Here is an 18238-nt window from a genome sequence, read left to right on the forward strand (position 1 = left end):
CAATGTTTATGCTTGTAAATTTCCAAGGATTCGAAATAACTGAGTTTGCAACCCTTCCTTGCATAGTGTAGAATTTGCGTATCGTTAGGATTCGGAAACTTGTGGTTGCATGCCAAGGAATGGTTTGAAAACGTCGAATCATTTTTTCCTAGTCTGAAGGACCTTTCATGTTCAGCATACCGTTTTTGGAAATTTCGTCCGCATTGTCCCACACAAACATTATTTCACTCCAGACACTCAAGCTTATAATCTCCAGATGTTTCCAACTGGTCGACCTTATCTTTGGCATTGAAAAGGAAATGAGATAACCTGGCATGTGGTCTGAATGCTACTTCAACATTGTTTTTTCTGAAGAAACCTGCGATTATTTCTGTTATTTTTCCAAAATATGTTAGCGTTACCCATTTCTTGATTTCTGGTTGTTTGACCTGAGGATATATTAATCTGTGAGTGAATTGCCGGCTTTGTTTCCTGACTAACTTCTGGATAGTATATGCGTTGAAAACATTATTATGACCTATCTGTGTAATTGTATCAATTTCCCTAGCTAGATTGTCGCAGACAAAGGCAGTGCGAATGCTCTGTGCAACATTGAGTTGTAGGCTGCTAATTTATGACTGTCTGGATGGAAAGAAACAAGTAACTGAATGGTATATATTGGCGAATGTAATGAATCATTGTTAGTTTATTGTATTAGTTTGAGAATGTCCATATAGGACGAAACTGCAGTAACGTTAGTTACAATTAAAAGTGGTAAAAAACATAGAAATTTTCATTTCTCTTTTCATTATAATCTCCTACCACGGAGTAACGGTTACATCTATCAATTTACTGATGATTACTAATATTAAGAAAGATTATTAGTAACATCAAACAACAAATCGAAAATATACCGCAACTGTATTTTGCGATATCATTTGCTTCAATATTCTTTTCGAGATCAGGAAACTCACTATGAAAAATTGAGAGAATTGAGTGTTGCATCATATAGATATGAAAATGTTGGGCTAAAAATTATACATACATTTTTTAGATAGCAGTTGTCAATTTTGTTTATGGAATGTCTCTAAAAACTCATAAGAAAGAATCGAATTCACACATCAACCATTGAAAGTAGAAAAAAATGTGTGACACCAGGTAATTTATTTTTTAAAAACATATTTTTTTCGTTAATAGAAATCAATAGAGTTAGTAAAAATTTGAAAACCCTGTTTATTCCCCAATAACGATGCTGTTGTGAAATTTTTCGTTCAGAAATGGTAGTTGTAGCACCAAACTAGGTTCTCATATGAATATTTTGCACCTTATTAGGTGGAAAAGGTTTCAAACATACGTGGAGAACTGTACCTAATTCGATTTTGAAGAAACATTGGGCAACGTTACCATTACCATTTAATCAGGGCAAGTATAATAAAATAAACATTGACTTTTACATTTTCAATAGTTAAAGTTAATTTAAATCATGTCCAACTTGAAAATATGATAAATTGAAAAATGTTTTTGAAGAATTTAATTTTCAAAAAATTCATATTTTGTCGAAGTTCAGTACTTTCAGTCTGATTTGCGTTCAAATTCCTGCTAGTAGTTCGTCAACATTGTGGTTGATGCCTACCGATATTTCTATGAATTTCACTCGAAAAGTGCAGGTCAGGCATTTACCATCTGCAAGAAAAACACGAGAGTTATATTTATGATTATTAATAAAATACGTTCAAGCGACTTTTTGAACATAACAATAAAATAAGCTTGGATGGCAAACAAATAACAATACTCATGACGACATATTTCAATTTTTATGTGAGGTGTATAGTAATGTTGTAAATTATCCCCTGAAAAAATAACGCCGGCCGACGCTTGTCTTAGTCGATCGACTGCGATTTGGTCAAGGTCACGCTCAGTCCTGCTTGTTGTCTCTCCAGCGATGTTTCTGGATGTCGCGTTGCTTCTAGAATTGTTCCACCGGCTTCCGAAGACTTCTATCGAGATATACAAGGTGTTTTCTAACGACGGTTCGAAAATTCGTTAGATCGTTTTAAGAAAAAAGTTCTTATGAACATATATCCGGAGCTGCTTCGTTTTTGAAATACCGAACGTTGGAGTATAAAAAAACGGTATTTACAAAATATTAGTCACTTAATAATACAGGCAACCACATAGTATTATTGAACTACTTCCGAGTGGCTCGTGTAGGGTTGGCATTTACTGACAGAGGAGGACATTTGAAAAAAGTTATAATTGAAGAGAACAAAATCCGGACAAAAAATTATGAGGAGTTATAAGGAATATGTTTAGTTTTGAGATATAGAAGAAACTCATTCAAATAATTTTACGTTATGTGCAAAAATGGGATGAAAACAAAAATTGAAATCAATTTTTATGCAATTTCTAGAAAAAAGTTAAGATCACTCTTCAATACGTAGAAGTACAAGTAAATGTGGATCAAAATGCAAATTTCACGTTGACATAAAATAAATAATAGATAGAGTCTATAGTGACTGTTATTGACATTTACGAGTGTTCACCTCTCTGAAATTAAAAAAGGTTCTGAAATGAATCAACTATTGTAATTAGGTATATAGGAAAGAGAAAATAACTTTTGTCCAATTTCTACTAAGATTTTCATTTGTTACGACCGGTTTTGGTATATTAAACCATTTTCGAGTAAATTGCCGCTGTTTGTTTCTGTGTCACTTTACTTGGGAATGTAGAAATTAGTAAAAAGTTATTTCCAGAATTAGACAAACGATATTTCCTCTATCCTATATTTATTATGAATTTCACATCATCATCAATCGAACAAATTAAATACTGTAAAAATCCATTAAGTTTCATAAAAAAATCAATTGAATACAATTCACTTCTTTGATTGACGGCTTATTTATTTAGTGGAAATTGATTTTAACTGAGGATACACTACAAAAACATACTTTTGTCTATTTTCCACGATATTTCTACATATTGTTGACTAGTTTCGTTAATTACACCATTTCCAAAACTGTCATTAAACCATTTTAAACAGTTTTAAAAATGGTGTAATGACCGAAACTAGTCAACAATATGGAAATATCGTGGAAAATAGACAAAAGTGTGTTTTAATAATGTATCCTCAGAATACAATTCAGATTTCAAATTGAATAAATTCTTGTCATAATTTCTGTCTTTTAATTTCAAAATGAAAAATATAAATTTCAAATGAAATTTCGGAAATAACATCAGTGCTTTTTGTCAAATACTTCTGAAATTGGTACCAGTAACTGATGAAGCCGCCATGAAACGAAACGTTTCTTTAATGAAATTCATTGTAAAATTTCTATAATTATCATGGATAGTGTTATTAATTTCTATCAAGTAACGGGTCAGTGTATTCATAATTTGAAACTCTGAAAATTACACTGGAAATTGTGAAATGCTAATTCAACGACTTTCGAAATTAAATGCGTTTTTGTAAACTGTCATTAAAAGTGACATTTTTAATGGTTGTCAAGAGTATTATAAGATGATGTTTACAAAGTAGTGTGTCAAAAATATTTTCAACACAATTTTTTTCGACCAAAAGGCAATAAACAAAATATAATTATTCAATTTTCAAAGAAGTTTCATTATGAACAATAGATATAGATACAATGCTGTTACAAATGTATTATATACATTTCACAGCAAATGCGATAACATGAAAATAGTTAACTGACAAGAGATGTCAAAATGTGTTTTGAAATAATAAATTTTATTTCAAAACAAATTTCATTATGAAAACAGGACAGTTGCACAAAAAACCTTGTATGATATTTGTGTTAAAAGTAAGTTTTATTTTGTTCGCGAAATTGCTCAACTCGCTACGGTCGTTTCGCAAACATTTTCCCTTACAACATAGAACCTTACTTTTAACACTCATATCATAAATAGCTATTCGTTTGAGAATTCATATATATTTTGTCAGTATTACTGACAAGTTGGATAACTCCCCATTCCAACGTTTCTGGGTTATATATTTATTAATTTCACGATCACATTTCACTTATTTTAAAAAGTTTTCGGATATCAGGGGAGTGAAAACACATGAATCCCAAAAATAATTAATTCACCTCCACAAATAACATTCAGCCGATGACTATATTGCCTGTGCTTGCACGAACTATTTTCATGTCATAATATAAAATAGACAGGTACTAACACTTCAACTAACACTGGAAACCAGGAGACAACATAATATAACTGGGGCAATGAAAGAAATTCTATGTGATGATAGACAACGTTGAACAACCTGATGGCATTTTTGAAAGCCGCAAATATAATAGATGAAATTTTAAAAAAGCAAACAACAAGTCCGCGTTAAAAACCTAGCAGTTGATGCCGCAAAAAAACACTTTGTTTTTCAGTCCACTTCTCTCCAGATGAATGTGTATTCAACAGATAACTGAAAACTGCTGTGTATAAATTACAAACGTATGAAAATATCTCTAAATTTGTCATTCAGAAAACGTTCTTGAAATGTCCATGTTTCAGAACAAAAGGAACCTAGCCACCAAGAGTTTCAGATTATTTCGAAATTTTGCAAGAAGTTCGATAATGTGTTAGGAAAACGTCGAGAACAGGCTTCTGTAATGTTTTTCTATAAACTTTTGGACTCATATATTGACTGCTCCGTATACTTGTTTCTTACAAATAATAAATATCTTTGTTCCTCTATTAACAACCAGAAAAGCCTGTCTTTTTTAATGCAACACACCAACTTATTTTTGAAAGCTGCAATACAGTTTATGTGCACCACTTTCAATGAAATATGCGACTATTGTGACATTTTTAATTGTAATATTATAAAACTTGAGTGTGTAACAAATAATCTCTTGAAATTTTTTCGAAATCCATAATTAATTTTTTTGGTTTTCTTGTTTTTTACATAAATATTTCCACAAATTGCTTTCTGTTAGTCAATAAACGCTCTTTATTATTATTCAAATTCATATTCACAGATGCTCTTCACATTAAGCTTTTTTGAGACTGGGGCTCATGATAAATAGCAATTATGGCACAAATTCTTTTTTTTTTCAGAATGTTCGCTGTTTCAAGGTGCGCTAGATGTCATGCTGGTATATCAGCCAATGAGTTGGTAATGCGAGCAAGAGATCTCGTCTATCATCTACACTGTTTTTCATGTGCCTCCTGTGGCATTTTGCTATCAAAAGGTGACCACTTTGGTATGCGGGAAGGATTAATATATTGCAGGTAATGATATGCTTTTGAATATCTCATTTGAATATAAATTCATTGTATCACTCCTCACATTACCATTTTATTTATTTATTCTTCTTCTTTGATATAAACTTTTTCAATTAGTGAATTGTGCAAAACGTTATTTTTTTACATTTTTCATCTGAGAAATTTTTGTATAACCCCACTGTGCCCACATTCCAACCACCAAATAAGCTATATAACTCATAATGCTCACAAATAAATTTCTCAAGTCGATTTCGTTTTAGGCCACATTATGAGATGTTAGACTTCTGTGATCACAGCGATCCCATGGACGTCATGTTTGGCAGTAGAGGATCTCCGGATTATTTCACACCTAGTACCCCCCCACAACACAACAAAGGACGACCACGGAAAAAGAGAAATGTTCCAGAAGAGGGGTCACCTTGTGGAGACTTACCTGTTTCAATGAGGATGGCACAAGCAACCTTGGGTAAGTGTTTATGCTATTCTATTTGAAATTATCCATATATTTTTTTTTCGAAGAAAATAAAAAAATCAAAATGATTTCAAACCAAGTTACTTCACGATGTTGCGATTTTTAGTATCCACAATCGTCTTCGGGTGATGACTATTAGACAATGGAAATCTGAACTAGTATAATTTTTTTTCTAGTTATATATCTAACTAGTACTATGTTGCTGTATAGCTGCTGTTCCAATGTTTTGACAGAACAGAACAAGCAGAACAGTGCTTTCAAAACATTGTTCTACAGCGCCATCTAGTAGCGAGTTACTGAAAAATTAATAGCTTGAAAACCCATAGACTTGATGAAAATTAATAACATTACCCAGGATGTGAATTATAGAATTTCCAAATGAATTTTATTCAAAACACATTTCGCTATACTGTTGCTTCATCAGTACTAGTACATCGAGCTATTCTGATGTAACTGATGAAGCTACCATATAGGGAAATGCGTTTTTATTAAAATTCATTATAAAAAGTTATAATTATTATCATGGATATTGCTAACTTAGACAATATATATTACCTGCCTGTCGACTACAAATTTTGAAGAACTTGTTTTGCCCAAATGATACAAAAGAGTTTTAGAATCTCACCACATACCCCTTTAAGACAAGATCAATAGTTCATCATTGAAAAATGCAGTGGTTTGAAAGGAAGTCTGAAATTTTTGTAAAGGTACTCGTATACTGAACAAATCCTTTAGCCAGAAAAATAGGAAAAGTGGAAATCGTTTATTTGTTGAGTTGTTTGGAATCATTACAATTTATCATAAGACGAGTGTACATGCAAAAATTATTCTCAATAATATTTCAAAGGGTTCAACAATTTAAACCAGTGATGCATTCAAAAAATTTTTGACAGAAATTTTGTAGACAGAAATATATTATAAAGGATCAGGAGATATCAAACACATTTGGAAAGGTTTTTGCCCCTGGCACCCGAATAGACCAGTGACATATAACGGTTTAGATTTAGATTTCAAGCTGACCTGTCGTTGATGTGCCGGATGTTTTGGATTTCAAGAATGGAAACGTACATCAAATTGTCAGATATTTGAGGGGGGCTTTATTCGAAGATATCATCTCGAACTCAATCCGAAAACGACCATTTCTTATAGTAATTAGTGTCCTCAGGGCCGTCGCCATGGGGGGATGGGGGGAGCCTTCCCCTGCTTTTTCGACTTGGGAAAAAGTTGAGAAGAGAAGATAGAAAATTGTAACGAAGTGAATAAACATTTTTAAAAAATAAAAATGGGAGGAAAGAAAGGGAGAGGTAATGAGGAAAGGGAAAGAACCAGGACAAGGCTGGGATTTCTCAACATGCATAACTTGGAGATCCCATACTTTGAAATTCTGAGTTATTTGAAATCTTCAAAAAAGTTTAATTTCTCCCAAGTAAGAGAACAGTCCTGAACAGTCCAAAAATGTTGAAGTGACAATTTTACAAAATTCCCAAATTTTCGCTGTTTATTCGATTTGGAAAAGTTGGGAAATTTCGGGCCGTGAAGATAGAAAAAATAATAGTAGAAATAAGCACAATATTATTTAAGTGTTGTTTCGTTTCATTTGTATTGAATATTCCTATACATGGTGGATATGGTGGAAGACCAAGGACCTTGGTCCAAAGTTGAGTAATTCATATTATTATTGTTATAATTACCAAAATTTATTTTTGTTTGTGCATACCCTAACAGGCATAAGCAATCAGCCAATCTTTGGATAGCTAAGTAAGAAAATTGATATATTATAGTAGTAACTAATCTCTCGGCTTTCATTTTTTCGAAAGTTGAGAAATTTTGCTGGTGGGGTTGGGAAAATTTGGATTCCCTCCCCCCCTGGGTTTTCTTTTCGCTACGGCCCTGAGTGTCCTTCTACCATGAGTTCACATGAAAAAAATTAAATTTCACCTGCATGAAAAACTATCAAACACAGTTTTGTAATTTTGATCTATACGAAGTAACCTTCTTTGCCAATATGATAACATTTAAGAATCAATACATTCATATGTTGTCTTTAAACTAGTATATTAATACTTATAAAAGCGAAAGCCACTCACTTTGGGCTCATTCATTTTTGTTTCTCCATACTGGTAAATCCTAGGAATCTGAAATTTGGTATGTAGGTGTTCTTAGATGCGTAGTGAGAAAGAATTTTCAAATATTCCAATTGAGGCTTCCTACTGGTGATGAAAGGGGCGCGTCTACATATGAAAATTGCCTTTTCATAAAATAAAGTTACCTTTTAATCTCTGTTTCTTCGTACTGCTGTATTGTCGGATGCTGAAATCTTTTATGTAGGTTCATGTTATGTTATGGGGCGCGAGCTTCAGGGAAAAAGGCGCGTTCATATAATAAAGTCACTTTTTCATCATTGTTTCTCCGCACCGCTGTATTTTCATAGGTCGTAATTTTGTATGAAGGTTTGTTATATGTGGAACATATGCAATAGTAAAGCATTTTTAAATATGCTTTAAAAAGTGTTCATTCCACATAAACGCAGTTCTCCAGATGGAACAGTTCTTGAAACGTGAAGTTCGAGGTGTACTGAGTTGAATCTCAAAACGATGAACAGTCACAGTCCGTCGCGTATTTCTGATATGTACCGCTCTCAGGGGAAACAAATGTGCCAGGTCACTTGTACAACTCCCGTGAAAGTATCTATAGAAGAGAGACAAATCTCCAACCTTTCTTCGATGTTCCAGGCTATCAAGGTTGCTCGTAATGTTCGCGTCTCCAATCAGGCGGATGGCTCTTTTCTGGATGGAATCCTTTCAGGGTATGTTTGATGGCAGAGCTCCATACATGAGAACAATACTCCAAAGAAGGCCTGATCTGACCTTCATAAAGCATCAAAAGTTGCGGAAATGTGTACAGTTTTCGGGTTCGGAACAGTGTTCCAAGCTTTTGGGAAGCAGCCTTCGCAATTCCAGCTACATGATTGTGCCGAAACATATTGGTATCCATTTCAACCCCCAACAAACTTATCGAAGCAGAAAGTGGAATTGTCTGACCTGACATCATTATATCCGGTTGGGAGACATTTATCTTCTTGGAGAAAAACGATGCCTGGGTTTTTGTGGCATTGACCAGTAACCAGGGTCAATACCCTGGTTACTGGTCAATGCTGAGCCGTGGCGGATCGCTAATTCTGATTATAATAGCAAACGCTGGTTTCACGTGGCATTGCCAGGTGAGACGCCAGTTCGACGATGAGCAGTTATCACAATTCAGACATGACAGAATTTTTATCTTCGTCCGACGCGACCTCTCATGTCAGCGAGAGGAAACACTGAAATTTAAAAGCTTTCATGTCATCTGGTTCAAGGTAACAAATTAAAAATCATCAAATTCATAGGTTGAATCTATCGACCTTTCCGCGGCACTCAAGACGGGACAATATTTTCTACACTTGTAACATTTTTGATAGACTTCAGTTCACCATTTCATCAGAAGTGATATCTTTTGCCAACAAGAGACAACACAACAGCCTGAAAACTTTATAGTTATGTAGTTTAAAATGATATAAAATAAAATGTTACAGAAACGCTCGATTTTCAAAATGCTTCTATAATTTTCTTCTTCATTCGTTTAACTTTTGATGTTTTCGTATACAAGAATTAGAAATATTACAAGTGAAAGCTATACCGACAAAAAAAGTATTGCTTTTTGTGCAAGACGTAACTATCCATTTTAAATTGTACAAGGGAATATAGTAGACACACAGGACAATTGAAATGAATGATATGAATACGGTCCATTATGTTTGTTGGCAAATAGAAATATGTTAACAATAGTGCTCAAATGAACGGTTCTTTGTCAAATATCCAACATACGAAAACAATGGATTTGAATAACACTCACATTTGGGGAGGGATTCTGAAATTTCAACTTGAAATGATTTTTATTTGTCCATTTTTATTGTGAAGGGTTGCCAGATAATTGAGTTCAGATTTCAATTTGAAACAATGCCTGATTTTTATTTGTTCGTTTCTGTTTTCGCTACCATTATTTCGTGTATCTTCCGATATCCACGATCAATAATAACTGAGATATTCATAAAAAAAGTTTTCGTCAAGCACACACTAATTGATTTAATGATTGATATGATTCCATTTTCTGAAAAAAAGATATACAGAGTGGTGAAACGAAAACGTAACACCTGCCGGCCATCCTTCAATGTTCAACAGTATGTTGCTCACCTGTTTTCACAAAATAAACCAATATTTTCATCAGACCCGGATTTGAAGAAAACTCAGCAGCATATATCCTCCACGGTCAGCAGATTTCCCCCCTTCCTTGATTGATAGAAGATATAATTGATATATATATATATATATATATATATATATATATATATATATATATATATATATATATATATATATATATATATATATATATATATATATTATATTATATATATATATATATATATATATATATATATATATATATATATATATATATATATATATATATATATATATAGGAAAATTAGGAAAATTTGTTGCATCATTCAAAAACCACATTAAATTTCAATACCATAAATTTCAAAGTATAATTATTATCTGTATATCAAGCGAAATTTCTAAGGTGGACTATAGTAAAATTCTATAATAGTCGGCACTATTTTCTTAAATATTATCTAATATATAAAAATGGATGTTTGTTGGTTGGTTGGTTGGTTGATTGGTAAGTGATAAACTTCTACATCGCTCAACCGATCGTGATGAAACTTGACATGTATAAGTAATTTTTTATAGAGAAGGTTTCTAGGCTATCAATTTTTCTGTAACTCGCCACTAGATGGCGCTGTAGAACAATTCTTTGAAAGCACTGTTCTATAACGCTGCCCACCTAAGTTCGTTTATTCTGATTCTGTCAAAACATTGGAACAGCAGCGATACAGCAACATAGTACTAATTAGTACTACAACTACCAAGTTCTACGCGGGCGAAGCCGCGGGCAACAACTAGTTGCAAATAAACGAAAACATTGTTACTTACTGGAGTTCTATTCCAACATCAAATCGTTATTTTTAATACCTCGACACGTGTTTCAATCACCAAGTGATCATCTTCAAGAGAAATATTGACTTTCCTCACGTGCCGAGGTGTTGAAAATAACAACTTGGTGTTGAGATAGAAAAGATAGAAAACAGAAAACATTGTAATTCCATATATTTTATCAACATTTTTTTTCATCTATTTAGTATAATGTTCGTACGCCAATGCAAGAGGCAGATTAAGGCAAACCTCAGTCATTTCTGAGAATTCAGTGCCCACTCCTTTGGAATTATAGCATAGTATAAAGGGATTCCCCCTTGATTTTGTTTTGTGGGGATGCCTGAAAGGAAAAATCAAGGATTATCAAACGATATACTACTTGGCCTCCAATGCCACTGACATATTTTGAGGTTATTGTGACAATATAAACATAAATATATGGATTGCTACGTTTTTTCAACACGTTGACGCAGTTCATGATAACGGGTCTATTTTATTTTCACTCAACCATCCCGATATATATTATAATTTTACAGTTGGTTACCAATTCAGTTACAATAATATCCGAACTCATTGGATTTCAATGGCATTTAAGTGTTGCATGTAATCATATGCCAATGGAACATTGGTATAGTAGAACTTCAATTATCTGGATTAATTGTGATCAACGCCAGTCCTATTAATTGAATATCCGGGGAATTGGATTTGACCAAAACACCTGAAGAAAGTTTATGTGACTGAAAAGAATCGATCGGAATCCAATGCGGTATTCAAAACATCATTTTATTATTCTTCGAATTTTATTATTTCTTACTACAATTTGAAAAATACAAAAATTCAAATGAATAGAGGATATTTTGAACTGAAAAGTTCACCCTGAAAAGTTACTACGAAATATAAATAAATAAAAAGTTAATTTGGTCATTAACTGGTATTGAAAAGTTTCATCTATAAATTAAATAATCCATGGAAAACAGTGAAATTCGTATACTTGTCTTTTTTCAATAGATTATTCAATTTGTTGGCAACATTTTGAACACGACTGATTGCTGATGTAATGTATAAAAATTGAAGCTTAAGTAGGGTCACCATTTTTCGGGTTCGAAGGCCGCGGATTTTTGGAATTTCTTCCTGACGTTTCGCTTGATCGAGGGGCTAGCTTCGTCAGACGTTTATACATCCTGGATTAATATCTGATGAGTCATCGGATGTTAGTTCCAGGTTTTTTCTGGGAAAAGTTCAAATCCCTCTTACAAATGTAGAAACTATAAAAGCGGTTATCTGAATAAGATCGTATTAGAAATGCCAATTAAAAATGTATTTTCGGGAAAAAATATAGAAAAAAATAAATTATTTCCAGTAGTTTACTTCGTACAAAATGTCAGCCTTCGTTCAGCTTCACTCGATCACTGAATGTATACTTTGCAAACAAGGAAAATCAACAAATACATTCTTCAAAGGAACTGCGTTGAATTGACCTGATACGAATAAGGGTTCACGTAGTTTCATGAAACCTCTCGAGCACGTTCCTAGGTAGTTGTTAGCGAACTCTCCACTTTACGTAGCGTGAGAGACTCTAATCCACCCTCTATTATTTGACAGCTCTTCATGGTGTATGATAAACATATACTCAATCATGCTCAATTTGTTCCACTTGCAGGTTAGATACTGAAATACTGTCTTTCGAACGATTCTCGCCAAATTCATATTTCATTATTATCAAATCAGAACACATCTGAAACTGGCAAGATTATTTATATTGTTCACATGGAGTACTGGAATTTCTTATGCATCCATTTCAATACTGAAGTCATAAAATGAATTCAGAAACTGAGGAATGTGAGAAACATACCAAAATTCATTGTACGCTAACATATCGGTCAGTAAGTTGACGATTCGTTAGTAAGTCTACTCTTGAAATCGCTATTTTGAATGCGTGTTCGATCCCTGGTCAGGTTCAATATTATCTTTCTGTGTATAGAAAACTAATGGAATGACCCTGCACAAAGACCCTTATTCGCGATTCTGAGAGCAAGATGAAAAACCACTACGAACATCTTTCAGTATCTGACACGTGTATCCACTGATTGTGAATACCTGATCTTCTTCAAATTAGGCATAAGCAGAATGTGGCTAGAGGCTATGTCGAAGAAAGTTGCCTAAGCTATAAAAGATCATTTCGCAGACCAAGCTATGAAAAAATATTGCTTCAGAAAATACCACTAGCTCAGCTTCTGCCTCTAATTCTAATTCAATCTCTAATGAAATTTCTTGAAATGAAATGGCAACATCGGTTTCAATTCCGAAGTACTCCTAAGAACCGGTTAATACCTAAATTATTGATTAGATAATATCATGTGAGCACTAAAAGAATATAAATTTACGTTATTTGAAAAACAGCGATAATAGTTTTGCCTCAAATTTGAATTACATATCTTGTAGATTCTTTGTCAAATGAAAATGATTCTATTTTATCAATCAAGTGTTTTTTATTGCTTCTATATCCTGGTCTATTCCAATATTCCACCCTATGTGAGATATTGGAGTAGAGGTATTCTTCGTGGTTATTGTTTCACATTCACAAAATTTTATTTTGTTCGGTTTTCTTTTATCAAAATATTGTGACTTACTGTTTACGTTGAAGCCTCATAAAATTTTCATCAAAAGTAATATTTTGCGAGTTGACTATTATTCTGACCTTTGCGTAAAATTGTTGTCCTGAAATTTATTTTGAAGAATTTTATTCAAAGTAGCAAATCTTTTATTCTATAGAATGAAGATTGACTTTCCTACAACTCTTCTGAATTTCTACATTCATGCGTATGCTTCTCTACTGTCCATTTCTCAGGATGATTCGATAAAGTTGTTATAGGTATCACATTGGAAGGCCCGTCACATATTTCATGGTAGATAAACAGTTGCTATAAATTATCCTTCTGAAATTGTTCCTTCTGAGATTTGTGGTATGTTGAACAAATGGCAATTTGATTCTTTATCTTTATATTTTCCAATATGATTTTTTTTAGTTGATGAATATCTTTCAGACAAACCTTGATGACTTCCATGAATCAATAGAAGAACGTTATTATTGAGGCCAATTATATAAATATGACATAGTTTGCAGTACAAATAAGTTTATCAAAGTTACTTTGAAACACATTCACCACATTAGCTAATCACTTGAAAAAGCTAATGTTTAGCGAAACATGTTGTGAAATATTTTTTCAATAAAGTTTGTGGAGATCAAATCGTTTAGGTGTAGTTTGTGAAAAATCATTATATTTTCCTGGAAGGTTTTCGTTATTTTACTTTGATTATCAATTTCGTCTACCTCACTATTAGGCCTGAAGAAGGAGCTTTATTTCAATTCTATAGATTGACCTTCACTGAAATTGTTAATGAATTTGATATTAAAATTTTTTTGTTTGATTTTCAATTTTAGAATTATTAAGCCTAACGTAGGTATCCAAAACCGAATATACAACGGTAGCTAAAATATGACCAGAAAGTGACATCATGGCTGGTCTGAAAATACCGTGATTAACTTGAAATACTTGCAGATAGAAATATTTTGAGGTTATAATCATATCATCAAATCACCAGGGTAATTACAGACCAAGTCACTGGAGACTAAAAATTCGAAGAATATTAGAACACAATTTCTTGTGCGAATAGGAGACTGAATGACAAGAGGATTCATGAACAATCAAAAGTTATACTATAGAAGACTATAACAAACATTCGCTTAAAGGAGTTGTAAAAATTGAAACAAAAACCAAGAATATTGAAATGCAGTTTTTTTTTGTTGGACTAGAAAGAAATGAACGGCTTCTGTGGAGAGAAAAATTCATGAAATGATTTGTTAAAGTATTTCTAGGAGTATTCGAATTTTTATATACTTCTTGAACATTAAATATTTCCTTTTATTGAGAACCATTGTTCAGTATGTAAATGAAATAATATATTCCAACATTACTCCTAATCTTCAATAGACCATTTATAAAGCAGAAATAGTTTCTTTTAGTCACATTCGGATTTGATTTCTAATCCTATTCAGAGTTCTAGACATCCGTAGGTGTAAATTTTTAATAACTTGACAGAACTCAGTCACATTCAAAATTAGATATGTCTAACTCAAAGCAACATTTTTAGAAATGTCTATAATTAAAAAAAACACAAGGGAATATGTTTACAATGGAAGTGATTATACTGAAAATTTCTATGACCGTAGATAGCTTGAATTCCCTCTTCTTAATAGGGATTTAAGTTTGTATTTGGCATAAATGTGACACACTATAATATTTCCATTCGACTCCATTGGATGGCAGTACCCAACCGATTTTGAACTACTAACCACAAAAATACAAATTTGACATTCTATAGAAATCATCGTTTTCTTCTCAACCTTGATATTGTTCTCACAATTCCTAATGATGCTCGATTTCCGTCGCAGGTGTTACGTGGAATCGAATAAAAAACCAAGGTAGGTAAATTCGTAGACGATAGAACTCCTGAAGAAGTAGAATGCACATATTTTAAGCGGCCATAGCATCCGCCCAATTGGCTACCGGATTGTAGTTATCCAATCCTTGATCTGAAGATACTTTTCATCTGTCAACGGCTTTAGACCCGGCCACCCACCGTTTAAATAAACCTATAAATAACGCGTCGATACTGATTCGATACATACCGGTGACTGCGATTGTAGTTCCATGGTCCCCAACCCGTTTTCGGAAATGAAATAAAACGAATTCGATCAAGTCTTTGTTCTCTTCGATTCGAGAAAGCGACTCGTTCTTCCTACGGACAATGTCTGTTTTCGATCCCCAAACTTTTCGTGAAAACTTTTCTGTACTTGTTCAAAGAAACAATATTGCACTGATAATTTTTTTTCATAATGCAGACATATGCTACAGGGGCAACCTTATGTCAGTATGCAAAACTCTTAAGTTGATGAATCATGTAGTTAGGATCATAAATTTCAATTTTTGAACATCGCACATCGATTTATGTTGTATACATTTAGATCCATTTATGGTACTTTCTATATTGTCAATTAATATTTGTCTAAGTAGGAGGTTGAGGAAGTTTGCGACTACCAAATACTGGAATGGAATGAAAAATCCCACAGAGGCCATCTTTCAGTGGGAGTATTATAGAAAATTTTGAAGGATGAGACTGAAAGTTGCAATATCACCAAATATTATTGGAGGAGAAGTTGCTTTTTTTCAATGCATTCATTCGAAAAAGAAAAGGATAATTATTATAATGCTCTCATTGAATCATATGAATATTTTTTTATGCAATCAACTCTTGAAAAACAATTTATTTTTTTACATCAACACTAATAATTATGATGAAAAATCAATATTTTTTTTGATAGATTTGAAAACAATATTCTCAAACTGAACATTCAATCAACAAACTAACTATATAATTCGTAATAAAAAAGTGTTCGGCATCATTAACAATGATTTACTTAAAACATTGTTGATAAAGAGAAACATAACATTATAAAGAATCACTGTATGAACAAGCGGTAATGAAATAATTGTAGTAGAAGGTTCAGATATTCATATTGGTTTACAAGTAGATATTTCAGATTTTATCATTCTTGAATTAACTGGGAAGATGGTTGGTAATTTGAATATTAGCCATTGAGGAAGTCACTCGGCAATTTGAAAGTGGAGCCAGTGGTATTCTGTGAAACTATGACATGAAAGTTTTGGAGAATGTTGAATTTTTAATTTGATGACCTGCTGATTCAGTGCCTTGTTCTGAAGTTGAGGAAGCCCGAAAATGTAAGGCGAAATGAAGACATCAATTCGAAATTCTCCCTGATTATGAAGATAATACATTCATTTCAAATTCACAAGAGGTTTTTTGGGAAACAGAATCAATTAAAAAACAATTGGTTTTCTGCCGACGTTTCGAATTCAATTAAATTCTTCTTCAGTGCTCTGTGAAAATGAATTTTCATAAACATTCCTTCTACAGAACTTTCACGATTATCATCGTTTCAATTTTAAAAAAAATATTTGATTCTTAAATAAATTACTCACCGAAAAGTAGTTCCTTCGTGTTGATAAGTTAATAATACAACTATTTTGAAAACCATCAGACGTATTATACATAATACATACATATATATATACATAATAAAAAATAAAATGGAAAACATTGCAACGACCAAATTTTTGATCTAACACCAACACAAAACGACACAAAAGAAACGAATGGCTCAATCAGTGTTATTCTGGTAAGGTGGTGTCTGTTTTTAAAAACAATCAATCCATGACAGAAATAAAAAGGAAGAAAAAAGGGAAAATTATTAAGGTTTTTTACTCATTAAATTGAAATATACAGTATTAAGGCCATCGAAATTCCTTTTAATGTCGCATTTGAGGATATGTATTATTTCGCTCAAGTCTTTTAGATGAATAAAACATCTAGATGATCAAAATAAAAAATGTGTCCATACTCTTTTTCATGTTCAACGTGAGCTGTAAGGTTTTTTTATTTTTTTTTATATTCGTAGAGTCTCTTATGTGTTATGAAACTCATGTTTCAAGATACAGCTCGGTTTGAGCAACATAGCATTTGTGACAGCTTCCACACCATATTGGATTGTATGTCTTGTGGTGTTTCACTTTTTGATTTAAAAAAAAACTTCTCAACTGTATTTTCATTTGAAAAGGCCACTTTAATTTGTTTGTTACTAAGCAGCATTCCAAGTTTATCAGATAAATTTTCTACAAATAGAATTTTGTGATATTTGGGTGTCATCCCTGTATCTAATATATCTGATAGTTATTAAAATAGTTATATTATTATTTTCGGTTATATTTTCATGGAGTAATTCAATAAGGAATTCATTAAATCTTGTGAAATTGAAACGATAATAATCGTAAGTATAAGTTTTGTGGGAGGTATGTTCTTGAAAATTCATTGATACAGTGTCCTGAAGAAGACTTTAATTAAATTCGAAACGTCGGCAAAAAATTGTTTTTTTTTTTTAAGAAAAATTGACCATGTTACCCAAGCAACTTTTCTTCAGGAAAATTATTGGATCACTGAACTAGTTAACTGATTTTATAAGAATGCCTAATTGCTTTGAGTTCAATACTGTACTCTACAAAGAGCACGTGATATGTTGTTCTGGTGAAAAATGAATATGGTCATTCAAAGATTAATGCGAAATGTAAAAACCATAACTTATTCTAGATCAAATCCCGTAATTACAATTCATTAAAGGAGCAACAGCGGATTACCTGACAAAAGTTTCAAAGACTAGAAAATGTAACGTGACGAATTATATTTTGAGAAGGATGTCAATAGGAAAGAATTCAAATTTCAGTCAGGTTAAATAGTTGCAAAAAATTATATATGGACAGCATCCCACTGACGCCTTCTTGATTTCAATCAGAATGGAGTCCAGCTCCCTTACCCTTTTGGCTGAGTATTGTCGAAGAAGGACAAATGTGTTCATGACAGGGGATGGCGATATGAAGTC

General features: G+C 32.7%; 1 protein-coding gene across 2 annotated transcripts in view; it reads left to right on the top strand.

The window, feature by feature from the left end:
• The window catches only part of Ap (apterous), a 73321-nt gene that overhangs the window by 42642 nt on the left and 12441 nt on the right, over positions 1 to 18238 (top strand). For both annotated transcript variants that reach the window (XM_074179023.1, XM_023174246.2), the window contains 2 exons: positions 5050 to 5223; positions 5478 to 5683. In XM_074179023.1, coding sequence (XP_074035124.1) covers positions 5050 to 5223; positions 5478 to 5683 — 380 coding nt within the window. The remainder of the gene's footprint in view (positions 1 to 5049; positions 5224 to 5477; positions 5684 to 18238) is intronic.

This window comes from Leptinotarsa decemlineata, unplaced genomic scaffold (assembly GCF_025532065.1).
Source record: "Leptinotarsa decemlineata unplaced genomic scaffold, Ldec_3_MD MMD2_tig00004307_RagTag_RagTag, whole genome shotgun sequence".
NCBI classification, from domain to species: Eukaryota; Metazoa; Arthropoda; class Insecta; order Coleoptera; family Chrysomelidae; genus Leptinotarsa; species Leptinotarsa decemlineata.